Source organism: Rattus rattus, chromosome 8 (assembly GCF_011064425.1).
Source record: "Rattus rattus isolate New Zealand chromosome 8, Rrattus_CSIRO_v1, whole genome shotgun sequence".
Lineage (NCBI taxonomy): Eukaryota > Metazoa > Chordata > Mammalia > Rodentia > Muridae > Rattus > Rattus rattus.
The window spans coordinates 90,389,949-90,402,768 of NC_046161.1; the positions used below are offsets into that span (position 1 = coordinate 90,389,949).

The window sequence follows — 12,820 nt, forward strand, 5'->3', positions numbered from 1 at the left end:
TCACCGGGGCCAGGGCCCGGAAGCCCGAGGGGCCCACTCACCCTGTGCAGCTGAATCAGAAAGCAGAGAACAAAGGAGAGGCAGTGGTCAGTCAGCAGCTTCTTCTCTCCCCTTTTTGTTCTGCACAGCACAACTAATCCTCTCTCTACACCCTCCAGCCATGACGATTGGGGATTGAACTCAGGCACTGGGCTTGTGCTGCAAGCAGGTTTACCCACTGAGAGGTCTCACTGACCCCTAAGTTGCTTCTTGGTAGGAATTTGGTCACAACAACAAAAGCAACTCTACGTGTGCTGTATTCTTTATGAGTGGTTAAGCAAAACAACAACAACAAACAAAACAAAACAAAACAAAGTAAAACAAACCACATATGGTGACTGCTGGGCTCTTTTTACGTTGGAGAGCAGGGTCCTAGAGCTGAAAGAAGTGGACACATGCTCCCATCCCTAACCCAGAGCCATCTCCAATTTATAACCACGTGAAAATGAAAATCTAGTTTCCTTCGAGAGAGTCTCACCAGGGAAGCAAACTACTCTTACATTCGAAATGTAAATAAGAAATACTCAAGTTAATAAAAAAAAAAAAAAAAGAACAAACAGGTTTTAGATGTAACTTTTTACTGTTCTTTTATTTAAAAGAACTTGCTTTGCAATGTCTTAGCAATAACTATCCATGTCACTGATAAATGATTAAATAAAAAGAAAAAGGTTAAAAAAAAAAAAAAGAGGAGGCTGCATGTCCAGCCAACAGGAAATGAACTCAATGGTATAGCTGTCTTATAATGTTAGGGCTTTTATATTTAATTTTAAAAATAGTTTTATCTTATTGTTATTTTCCCCTTCTCTGACTCCACATGTCCTCTGAGCATATTCTGGATTCCAGTTAAGTATTTTCATGGGATTCCTGAGTGTGAGCGCAGATGGGTCACTATTTCTCGTGGGGGTGGAGGGGTGTCCTTTCCTCTTTGTCTGTTTTGTCCAATTCTTGTGTGTTAGCTTTTGTTGTATCACAGTATATTCTATCTTACTATTATTATTCCTTAGAAGCTGGTTTGTTTTCTAATGAGAGACAGAAAAGGGTGGATCTGGAAGGGATGGGGAGCTAGGAGGCATAGAGAGGAGAAACTGTAATCTGGATAAGTTATTTGAGGGGAAAAAAATCTATTTTCAACAAAAGGGAACAAATTCAGATCTAGGTTGTTCTAACTTAAGGAAACTGGAAAAGTACATTCTAGAAGTCTGAAAACAAAGACTCTTCCTTCAAAACACAAAACAAGGTAGCAGAGAACAAGTGAGATAAGGCAGTGCATGTAATGCTTGCTGTCAGACCCGACAGCCTGACTCTCGATCCCCAGGATCTACAGGAGGAAGCTAGCCCTCAAAGGCCATCTTCTGACCTCCACATGTGCCCCCATGGTATATAAATGTGCACACTCGATGGTATTATAGTCTTATTATGGTCTTATAATGTTAGGGCTTTTATATTTAATTTTAAAAATAGCACATACACACAAATGTTTAAAAGAAAACACAAAGTAAGAAATTAGGTATTTTGAGTACTGTCATATTTTGGCAAACAAAGGGTTACTGGACATGTCATTGTACTACTTTCTCACTTTGATAGGCCAATAAAATAATAGAAAGACATCGATCAACTTAAGAGTCTTGACAATCCTGGATTTGAGTCGGGCACTATTGAGTATTTTTGTAACCTTTGCTTTAACATCACTACTGTACTGGTTCTTCCCACACGGAGCTGTGAGGTTTGCAGGCGATGACCCATGTGAAGCCCCCAGAGTGAAGCCAATATAGATAACAGTTTCAGATCTTCTTAGAAAGAGTTCGGCAGTGTGAAGACACATGACTAGAATCTCAGTACTTGGGAGACTGAAGCAGGAGGATGATCAATTCAAGGCTATCTCTGCCTGTAGAGTAAGTTCAACATCACTCTGAGCTCCATAATGGACCCCGCCTCAAACCAACTCCACCAAGCTCAAAACTAACCTGGCGTGTGATTCTGCATGTCTGCCCAAGTTGCATTACACACAGTCCAAACCTGCCCTTTTACAGGAACCTCGAGCACATGCAGTCTTCTGTCTGAGAGGTTCCAATATGGCAATGACTATTGTAAAGGGCCCAATTAACTATTACTATGAACAGCAGTTAGGATAGAGGAGGGCAGCGCTCCACAGGAGGGGACAGCATGAAATAAGCAAACGTTGTTCTGGAAGGCTCACCGCAGGTCCAAGCCAGCTTCTTTCCACAGCAGATCCATCAGGCGCAGCATCTGCAGGGTCAGCATGTCCTGCCGCAAATCTAAGGAGACACCCACTACGTTACACACTTGCAATCTTACGCCCCTCGCCCGCTAACTCAGTATCAGGCACTCGGTCAGACTCACTAGACCGTTATCACGCACTGTGCTTTCCCTCCAACTTTAATCTTGCCATATTCGCTGTATCAAACAGGCCTAGTGACTGGCATGTCCCTGTGCGGTTTGGGAAAGTAGAATCTCAGCTATTTCCCATGCACTACGTGCTGTGCCCGCTGCAGGGAGACTATAAAAGTCTACTTCTACTACACATGCCACATGTCAACTTCTCCTGCCTTTAATACTGCACGGAAAGCGTTTATGGATCACTCAGGTTAGTGCACTAGGAGTCCAGAAAACTGTAGGGTTGAATCTATTTATGATCCTCTCCATGAGAGCTTCCAGTCTCAGCCCTCAGGAGTCGGAACATGAAGACAATTTTAAAGCCAGCCTTGGCTATATCGTGAGATCTTGGGCCAAAATAATAATAAATAATAAAAGTTAAAGAATACTTTCAGCCTACATGATGACCACACTTGTAACCCCAGCACTTGGGAGGTGAGAAAGGTTGGGTCAGCAGAGTTCAAGGCCATTCTTGGCTACCTAGTGAGTATGTAGCCTTCTCCCTCTTCTCCCAAGCTCCCCAAAGAGTACTTTCAGATAAAATCATGTCACAGTAATAACAAGCTACTTTACTTCATACTATTTGGATGGGAAGTAAAATATTTAGCAATAATATATTCTGAGTGTAGGGCATGCTGGAACATTCACGTAATCCCAACACTGGGGAAGCTGAGTCAGGATCACAAGCCTGAGGCCGGCTTGTACTACAAGGTAAGCTGTCTCCACGATGTGAACCACCTGAACGTCTACTACATCGAGAGCATGTGTAAATAAGTTATTTCTCACAAACCCCCTTAAGGACTCTGGTGCAAAGATGCTATAACCTTCCTGAGGTGGAGAACCTCAAGCTCGTCAGCCACAGGGCTGCTGGTGGCCACACAGCTGACCAGCCAGGGCTGCCTTTGGCTGTTGGATGGCTTGAGAGGCATTTCCTTACAAAGCCTGGCTCACCAGCTGAGGTGAACCATGCAGTTCTGGCAATGGTTTCAAAGCTGCTGTCACTGAACAGCACACAGGATGCAAACGGAGACGCCCTTGCCTTTCACAGGCTTTTCATCCAAAGACTTGCCATTTGTATTTTATAGAGCAAAATGCAAGGCTTATGAGGTCAGTAAATAAACTGTGCAAGTGATTTCCATCCAGGAAAAAAGGAGGGGATCCCGGGGTGTGCTGAGCTCACCCCGTGAGCTTTCCAACATGCTGGGACATCCCGGGACTCACCGTCGCCATTTTTGAAGATCACTCCCACTGCGTCCTCTCCAAAGGCCCTGTTGCTGTAGACCAGCCAGAGCGGCTTCATCTTGGAGTCCATGTATCTGCACTTTTCAACACTGAAATCAGCAAGGAGGAGTCAGCCACTTCACCAAACAGTGTGCACGGCCATGCACAGGCCTGAGGTACCAGGCCAGAAAGCATCGTCTGTGTAAGGAACCCGAGGGCAGCTCTGGTTGGCAGACACTGATGCCCGGAGGGACAAAGCCCAAGCCCAGGACTGACCTTCCTCTGGCTCCGCCCGTAATCCCTTGTTTTTTTTTTTAGTTTCTTAACACGACTGCATTTAGCAGTGGGTTAAAGATTAGAGTACTGCTGCATTAGAATCACGACTGCAAAGGTTCTTTTTAAAGACACTTTTGTGTATGTGTGTGTGTGGGGACTACAGAGGACACAAGAGGACACCGGGTCCCTGGTGCTGGGGTCCCATGCTACTGTGAGTCCTGAAGTAAGCGCTGGGAAACCAAGGACTCGTAAATGCTGAGCCACACCTCTAGCCCAGACCCTTGATTTCATAATGAGGGTCAATTCTGAATCCTTTTGTTAATACAAATTATAACCTTCCGTCTCTGTATGAAAAGTGAGGAACAGTTTAGAGGTGCATTTAAATTTCATTTTAAAATGGAAAGTCAGTAAATAATGTGTTGTGATTTCCAACATGTTGCCCATACAGGATTTTCAATTCTCAGGGAGTGATAGATAGTACCGTCAGGAATGGTGGGACACTGCCTGTGTTACCTGCATTAGGCAGGCAGGAGGACTGTGTGTTGAAAACCAGCCTGGACTACATAGAGAGTCTAAGGCTAGCCTGAGCTTCATAAGACCCGTTATCAAAACTAACTTGCGCTAGAGACATGGCTCAGTGGTTAAGAGCATATATAGCTCTTAGAGAGGACCCAAGTTCAGTTCCCAGCACCCAAGCCATCAGCTTACAACAGCCTCTAACCCAAGCTCCAGGGGATCTGATGCCCCTGGCCACACCTGCATTCATGTACTTGTACCCTTCCTCCCAAATTAAAAATAATTAAATCTTTTAAAAAACTAACATATAACTTAAGTTATATAAATTGAAAGAAATTAATTTGCAATATACTAGCCTCATAGAGAAACCTAGCTAATAGCCATACAGCCTAATGAATATAAATCTGGAGACTCAATACTTTCCTTCCAGTTACTTTGACTTCTTTGGGTTAACAGCCAGCCCCACCGTTTCCCTAACTCCCTGACTCAGAACCTCTTCTGCATTGCTATTCCCACAAGCTACTCACAGTGCAGAGCAGAGACAGTCACTTACTAGAGCTCTGAGAGGATGACACATGGGTTCAGAGGTGACTGCAGGTCAGAGAGCGCCTCCCGGTAGGCACTCTGTTTTAAGCACGTGTGCATGGCCTCCTTTCCTTTAGCTCTGTTCAGCTTCATCGCATTCAATTTGATTAAGCTATTTAAAGTTTTTAATTTATTGAGTGCTTCAACCTGGAAAATAAGGTTCCCATCCCCAAATTCACTTATGGTTAAAAATATGATATTATTCAGTCACATTCATCAGTAGCTCTAACCAAACACACACACAATCAACTGAAGTAAAAACCCTGAGTATAAGAAGGGTTTTACAAACAGTGAGTCATTATCATTTATTAGTCAAGATATCGCTTTTAAATCCTTCATTAAAAGACACGTTATAAACTTGAGAAAAGTAAGCAGGCATAGACTGTGGGTGCTCCTGATCGGTGTGAACCTGTGCTCGACTCTACACTTCATGGATGGGATTCGGAACACCTCGATCTCGCCTGCTCAGTTTGGCCCCAACCACAGGGCGGGGATCTGTGCAGAATCCATCCACCATTCCTGAACAGCACTAAGTGCTAAGGTGCCCAGTGCTTTCCTGCAGGATTCAGACACAGCTGTTTATGTAGCCCAGGCTGCTCCGTCTCTCTAGGAACTACAGTTATGGTTTCTGTGCCCAGAGGTCCCTGTGGTCACCTGTCTGAAATCCACTTAGCTTCTTTCTACCGTCAAGACAACAAGAAGAGATTATAATTCAAGGTATTTGTTGTCCGAGATGAAACTGCTTGCTTTTAAGCTGGGTACAGTGGTGCATGCCTGTAATCCCAGTACCTGGGGGTTGGGGAGGGGGCAGAAATGGGAAGATCTCTGAGTTTGAAGCCAGCTTGGTCAACAAAATGAGTTCCAGGACAACAAGAGCCACACAGAGAAATGCTGTCTCAAAATTTTTTTCACTTGCTTTTTTAAAAAAAGAAATAGATTTGTCTTATTTTTAAGTGTGTATATGTGCCTATGCCTGAGTATATGGGTGTGGACCATGTGCATGGAGGTATCCACTGAGGCTAGAAGAGGGTGCCAGATGCCCTGAACCCAGAATTACAGGTGATCATGAGCCACCTGACATGGATACTGGAAACTGAACCTGGGTCTGTTACAAGGACAAGTTCTCCTAACTACTGAGTCATCGCTCAGATCTGGGAAAACTCTGGCTTTCAAACAAACAAACAAACAAACAAAAAAACAAGCCAAAACCAAGCAAACTCCTTTGTACTTGCAGCACAGCAATGGCCAACTAGATCAAAGCCATTATTTGTAAAAGCTACTTTAGTCAAGCATGGTCGTGCACATTTTTAATTACTGTATACATGGTGGGGGGAGGGGGGACGGGAGTGGGCAGAGGCAGAGGGACTTCTGTGAGATCAAGGCCAGCCTGGTCTACATAGTGAGTTTCAGGTCAGCCAGGTATTCAGTGAGACCCTGTCTCACTCACTCCAGCAAGCAAGGAAACAATAAACACCCACGTTAGCCAGTTGTAATGAACACCTATGATCCCAGTACTTTGAAAGCAGAGACAGGACAACAGCTACAAGTCAGACAACAATCTGGTTTACGTAGCAAATTCCTGACCAGGCAGGGCAATAACAGAGACACTGCCTTACTCTTCCCACAGAAGTTCTTGTTATCTCCTAATAACTGGGAGTCCATTCGCATTATATTATATAAAACTCATGAGAATAATAATAACTATAAACTAGAAGGAACTTTACATGTCATTAAAACTAGGAACAATAAATAATAACAAACACACATAAAGAAAACTGTCAAACAGATGAGGTATACGTAGGGAACATTGGTTTGCAATCCCATTATCAGGGAATTTATTTTGTATCATGTTTTCATTTTAAAATTTGGCTTCTGTGCAAGAAAACCATGCAGACGATAAGTGGATGTGGCTTCTAGCATGTAGTTTCAAAGACTGGCTGAGACCTTGCTCATACAGAAAACTACGATGGCAGCTTAATGATAAAAACAAGATGGCCAGTGCGTGCCAAGTCAGCCATCTGTCAAAACCACAGGCACTCCATTTTTTAACAGCTTAGGGAGCTGTACAAATGCTGGCAACAAGAGAGCCAGACCTCTCTGAACTATTTCAAACCAGGCGTCTCCCACGTCTGTACAGTTGGTAGCAGCCGTGCCCCACTGCTAACTAACTGTGCTGATATTCTTTTCCTGGAATGCATCCTAAGTGGCCATAAGTCATAAAATACTTTAAGTATTTCAACAATTGTCGGTTTATAACTTTATAAGGATAACAAAAATACCATGGTGGGCTGGCAGAGTTCAGTAGGTAAGGTACTGTGGCCAAGCCTGAAGAGCCTAGTTCCATTTCTGGAACTGACATAGTGAAAGGAGAGAGCCGTTCTAACAAGTCACCCTCTGACTTCCACCCCTAAGCCCCAAGCCCACCATGGAAAGGGTAGAGTCTTTGTCTTATAATTTATCAGTCAAGAAACAGTAAAGGCTGGTCCTGGTGGCTCCAGGCCAGCCTGGGCAACTCAGTGAGACCTTGTCTCACTCGAAATAGAACTTAAACAAAAAAAACAAAAAAAACAAAAAAAAAAAAAAAACCAAACAAACAGGGGTGGGGCGAGGTGGAGACCGCGCCTGGAGAGACGGCTCAAAGGTCAAGTGTGTTTGCAGAGGGCTGAAGTTTGGTCCCAGGACTCACACTGGTCGGCTCACAAACTGCTCTAGGGGATCTGACACCGTACTCTAGCATCTGTGGCTATCTGCACATAGGTGTGTGTACTATGACAAAAAGAGAAAGGGGCTGGGGCTGGAGCTTAGCAATAGAATGCTAGCCTATGTGCAAGAGGACCTGAGATCGGGGGAGGGAGATGGGGAAGGGAAGGGTGGTGTGCATGCCTCATTGGAAGAGTCATGCTAAACGCTCCCAGAGAACCAAGAGGATATGCAGTATGATTGCTAATTGAGCACGGAGAGCCAACAGGCACAAAATAAGGTTAAACATGGAGCAACCCACCAGGACCTTATAAACCTGGATAGAAAAATCTAGATTGTCAGTGTTATGAAAAATTATTGTTAGGGATTTAAAAAGGAGAATGATATGAGTGGAAAAAAATCACTTATCAAATGTTCATAGACTGTGCTGGGGAGGGGAGGCAGACATGGGAGGGTGGGAATGAGGAGCCCAGTGTAGAGGGTGGTGGAGTAGAGGATAATGAGTCAGATGAAGAGGCTACTGTGAGCACTGGGATCCAGCTTGTGGAATCAATGATGCTGTTTCATGGTGTGAATGAAGATTCTCCAGCTCGTATTGGAGCAAGGACATTCTACATTCTCAGCTCTTGGGGGAGGGGATCACGAGCTCAAGGGCAGCCTGTGTTTTACATACATAATGGTTAAGTATCAGGAGCACAGTCAGACAGCACACGGAAAACAGTATGAGTTCTTGGCACAGGGTAATTATTTAATAACTTAATGGTAATATCAGCCACACTTCTGGACTGCAAGGGTGTGCTACACTGTATGAAGGTAGAGTTTGAAAAGGTGACAAGGATTGTGAACTACAGAAGTCATGTGTTTATACCGCACTATACCTTGGTCTAAAAGACGTGGTGAATCATATGGATCAGAAACACTAAACTAAAGGGTCGTATAGCTTTAAAGCACACTGCCTGAGTACTGCAGGCTATGGAGCACTGAGGCAGGAGAATGACTGCCTCCATCAGGAACACAGGCTATGGAGCACTGAGGTAGAAGACTGCCTCCCTTACACCCATCAGGAATGCAGACAGACTATTAAAATGTAGGGCATCCTATTAACATAGAAATATGAGGTATGCTTTAATGCTAAGCTGAAACATCTTGACAGGTTTTTCTAAAAGCTAAAGGCTGGGAAATGGCTCGGTGGTGGACTGCCTGCATGTCAGCCTGCACAGAGCCTTGAGTCCATTCCCTCCCCAGCACGGCATAAATTAAACGCCATGCCATGTGCTGTGGACCCCAGCACTCAGAAGGCTGGGGCAGGAGGATCTCCTGACAGTGGTCCTCAACTAAATAGTGAGTTCAAGGCCATCCTGAGCTTCATGAGACTCAGTTCATTCCCACAGGTATTGATCAGGTTAAGTTACTGAAAGGGCAGTGAAATATGTGGCTGGAGAAAGTCCATTTGATAAACTCAGTTGATTACCATGTGCTAAACTGAATTAAAACAGAAGCTCATACCTGTTTGGAAAGCACTTTCATGTGCCCCACGCTTCCCCGACAGTATGCCTCTAGGATGACACCAAACTGAACGGACACAGCAGGGGTGTGCACCTCTGACCTGCAGCAAAGCAATACTGAAACGGTTGGTAACCAAACACGTCAGAGCATGGGGAACAGACACTGGCCTCTGTAGTCTGCTAGGAAATGCTCTTCTGATGCCAACCAGTCGAGCTGTCCATTCCAAGCACTTACCAGTTAGATGGTCACATCCCAGTTAGGACTCAGAAGTCAGGGGATCTTAGTGGTCAATTGTTTAATTGAAGAAAACTAATATTCCCACATTTCCCCTGAACTGCCTTTTGAAAGGGAAAGGAAATGGTGGAAATTTGGAAAGAATTAGGTGGGAACAGATATCTATTTGGCTGCGGTCAATGAGCCGTCAATATAACCATTTCTCTGTCCCCTTTCCCACTGTCGTTGAGTTCGTGTGCATAATGGGAGTGGGACACAAGCCATGGGTACACATGGAGGTCAGAGGTCACTGAGGAGAGCTGGTTCTCCTCTTCCACGTTTATGTGGATTCTGCGTACTGAACTCAGTTCGTAAGGTCTGCACGGACAGAACCATTGCTCATTCAAGCATCTTGCTGGCCCCAGGTTTCTTTTCTCTCTCAAACAATGGTATACATGTATGAGGGGGGAAAAACATGAAATATTTATGTTGTCATTCCCTGAGGGGTTCAAAATAGTACTGAATTGGATGAGAAGACAAACTATAAATAAAAAACACTCAATATACCAACAAGAAAACCACTTTAGGATGTTTTAGTGGATAAAAATCTGCTAAAATTAATACCATAGTATTACAGAGACCATAAGTCCTTCAAAAGCTTGTCAAAAAGAAGGAAGGCATTTTTCCCTGATAAACATATATTAAAACAGTGAAGTATGCAAATGATGGTAACGAAGATTAAACTGACTACACATGTGCCAGATTCTGCCGTGAAGCCCTAGCACTACAAAAACACAAAACAAACACAGGCTGGAGAGGTGGCTGGGAGGTTAAGCACTGGCACTGCTCTTGCAGAGAACCCTGATTCAGTTCCTAGGACCCACACTGGATGGCTAACAACAGCTTCCAGGAGATCCTAGGCCTCTAGCCCCTATATCCATCTGTACTCGCATAACCATGTAAATAAACACAATTTAACAGTACATAAAGACTCTTGACTTCACTCAGTAACAGTAGTGATGATAACAGCATTCACAAACTGAAGCAGAGACACACCTCAGTGCTTAGAAATATCAGCTGCTCTCACAAAGGACCCAAGCTGTGTTCCCAGTTCCCACAGGGAAGCTCACAACTGTCCATAACTGCAGTTCCAGGGCCCAACGCCCTCTCCTGGCCACTGCAAGCATCAAAAACATACAAGTGTGCCTATACATACGGGTAAAGCAATCATACTCAAAAACAAGGGCTGGAGAGACGGCTCAGTGGTTAAGAGCACTGGCTGCTCTTCCAGAAGTCCTGAGTTCAATTCCCAGCACCCACATGGCAGCTCACAGCTGTCTGTAACTCCTGTTCCAGTGGATCTGACATCCTCAAGCAGACATACATGCAGTAGAATCACCAATGTACATAAACTAAAAATATTTTTTTAAAAAGAGCACACAAAGTTGGGAGGGAAAAGTGACAGTAGAGGTTGGAAGAGAGCAGATAGGGGTGGATTTGATCAGAGCACACACAAAATATAAATATTAAATCACTATTTTTAAATGAAAAGTAGTTTGTTAGCAAATGTTATAACAGTTACTAGTTTTAGTTAAAAATCTAGAAAGCATCATAGAATACTTACCTGAAATACTTTGCCAAATGATGAAAGCAGAATTTAGGTATTAAAAAGTAAGAGGCGGCAGCAGAGAGTGTAAATGTTAGGGATGGATCAGAAACCAGTGCGCTTCTGGCTAGTCCACTGCGTGTCTGACATCACACCGCATTAGTTATTAGAGCGCATAATGGTATCAAGTTGAAACAGGACACACTTACCTAAGATGCCAAAACAGAAACTGGCCAATCCTCCGGTTATCAAGTGCTCTTTCTAATAGGAATCTGGAGAGGGCACAGTCAAGAAAAGGCTCGTACTTCAAAACTTGCACCAACTGTAAAAGATACTGAGAGAGTTCTTCATCACTGAAAGAAACAAAAGGGAGAGAAACTCAGCCACCTGTGCCAGAAAATGATCCCTACATCTGTCATACTCCACGTGGCTAACGTGCTTGGGTCTCCTGGACCAGGCTTATCACATGTTTTCACTCACTGTACCACGTGAGTACACATGTAATCTGCCAGGAGTCCTGCCCACTGCCCCCAAATGGTCACTTTAACATAACTTTCTTTATTGTGTGTGTGGCATGTATGTGGTGTGTGTATCAGTGTTCAGAGGACATGTGGTGGAGTGAATTCTCTCATTCTCTGTTTAGGTAGGTTCGAGGGATCAATAAGGACATAAGGCTTCCATGGTAACGTTTCTCCATGTCCACTTATCCCTACAGCTACTAGAAACAACTATAAAGGGGGAGGCTGCTTCTCCTATTCATAGGATTTTACATCTCAGACTATTATAGAGGTTACATAGTTTCTTCTGCCAAAACTAAAATAGCTGATCTTAAAAGCAAGGAGGGAACATAGCCAGGACTGGGGGCAGGAGGATCAGTCTGAGTTTGAGAACTAGCTAGCCTGGGCTACACAGTGAGTTCAAGGGCAGATTCCATGAGAAAATAAACAAATAGTCTCCATCATAGACTACCAACCCTTCTTATCTGGGTAATTAATAGACTGTGGTGAAGGAAGGAGGGGACACAAGCACGGCTGCTCACTTTGGAAATGTTGGCTTCAAGGGCTAGCCTAGGGCAGGCACTTGGACACCAAGATTTCAGAACTCTGTGCAGTAGTGAAAGGAAGAGTGGCCTGGCATACAGCAGTAAAGTTTGTGCTGCAGAACCAGCAGAGGGCGCTAGCATAAGCTCACACAGGACCTGGGCCCCAAAGTCCAAACAAGCTTCACATGGCCCTTACCTTACTAATGCAACATTCAGGGAGCCACCCTCTTCCCTACCCACTCATCACTTATCCTAAAAGAGATACCTCATCTGTCGCAGGCAGCCTACAGCGTATTCTCGGACATACTGGTCTGGATAGTTGAAATCCAGGAGCTCCAGTGCTTCCCTGGGTGGCAGTTTGGGCCAAATCTGCAGGAGCGCCTGAAGCTGTTTAAAATTAAAATTGGGTCAGAAGTTTGGTGGACAAAAGTAACTTATCTTTCCTGGCACACGGGAACCAAGATGAGTCAAAAAAAAAAGAAAAAAGAAAAAAGAAAAAAGAAAATTTAATTACTGATGCCTCAAACATTCTGGCAGATGCAGACCAACAAAGGTTGTCTTTGTTTCTGAAAAGTTCTATATAAGTTTAAGAGGTTACTATGTGCGTAAGGAAGACAGAGTAAGACACTGCAGGTGTCTACAGAGATCAGCCACTGCATAACTTAAGAACAAAGCAAGTGTAAATAAATAGGTCAAGTCTCAAGCTAAGACAGATATACTAA

At 44.0% G+C, this 12,820-nt stretch overlaps 1 protein-coding gene across 3 annotated transcripts in view; it reads right to left on the reverse strand.

The window, feature by feature from the left end:
- Nucleotides 1-12,820, reverse strand: part of Pik3cb (phosphatidylinositol-4,5-bisphosphate 3-kinase catalytic subunit beta) — a 102,658-nt gene that overhangs the window by 12,032 nt on the left and 77,806 nt on the right. For all 3 annotated transcript variants that reach the window (XM_032910100.1, XM_032910098.1, XM_032910099.1), the window contains exons 14-19: nucleotides 12,364-12,485; nucleotides 11,266-11,409; nucleotides 9,238-9,337; nucleotides 5,000-5,178; nucleotides 3,655-3,764; nucleotides 2,237-2,315 (exon numbers count right to left, since the gene is read on the reverse strand). In XM_032910100.1, the coding sequence (XP_032765991.1) occupies nucleotides 2,237-2,315; nucleotides 3,655-3,764; nucleotides 5,000-5,178; nucleotides 9,238-9,337; nucleotides 11,266-11,409; nucleotides 12,364-12,485 (734 nt within the window). The remainder of the gene's footprint in view (nucleotides 1-2,236; nucleotides 2,316-3,654; nucleotides 3,765-4,999; nucleotides 5,179-9,237; nucleotides 9,338-11,265; nucleotides 11,410-12,363; nucleotides 12,486-12,820) is intronic.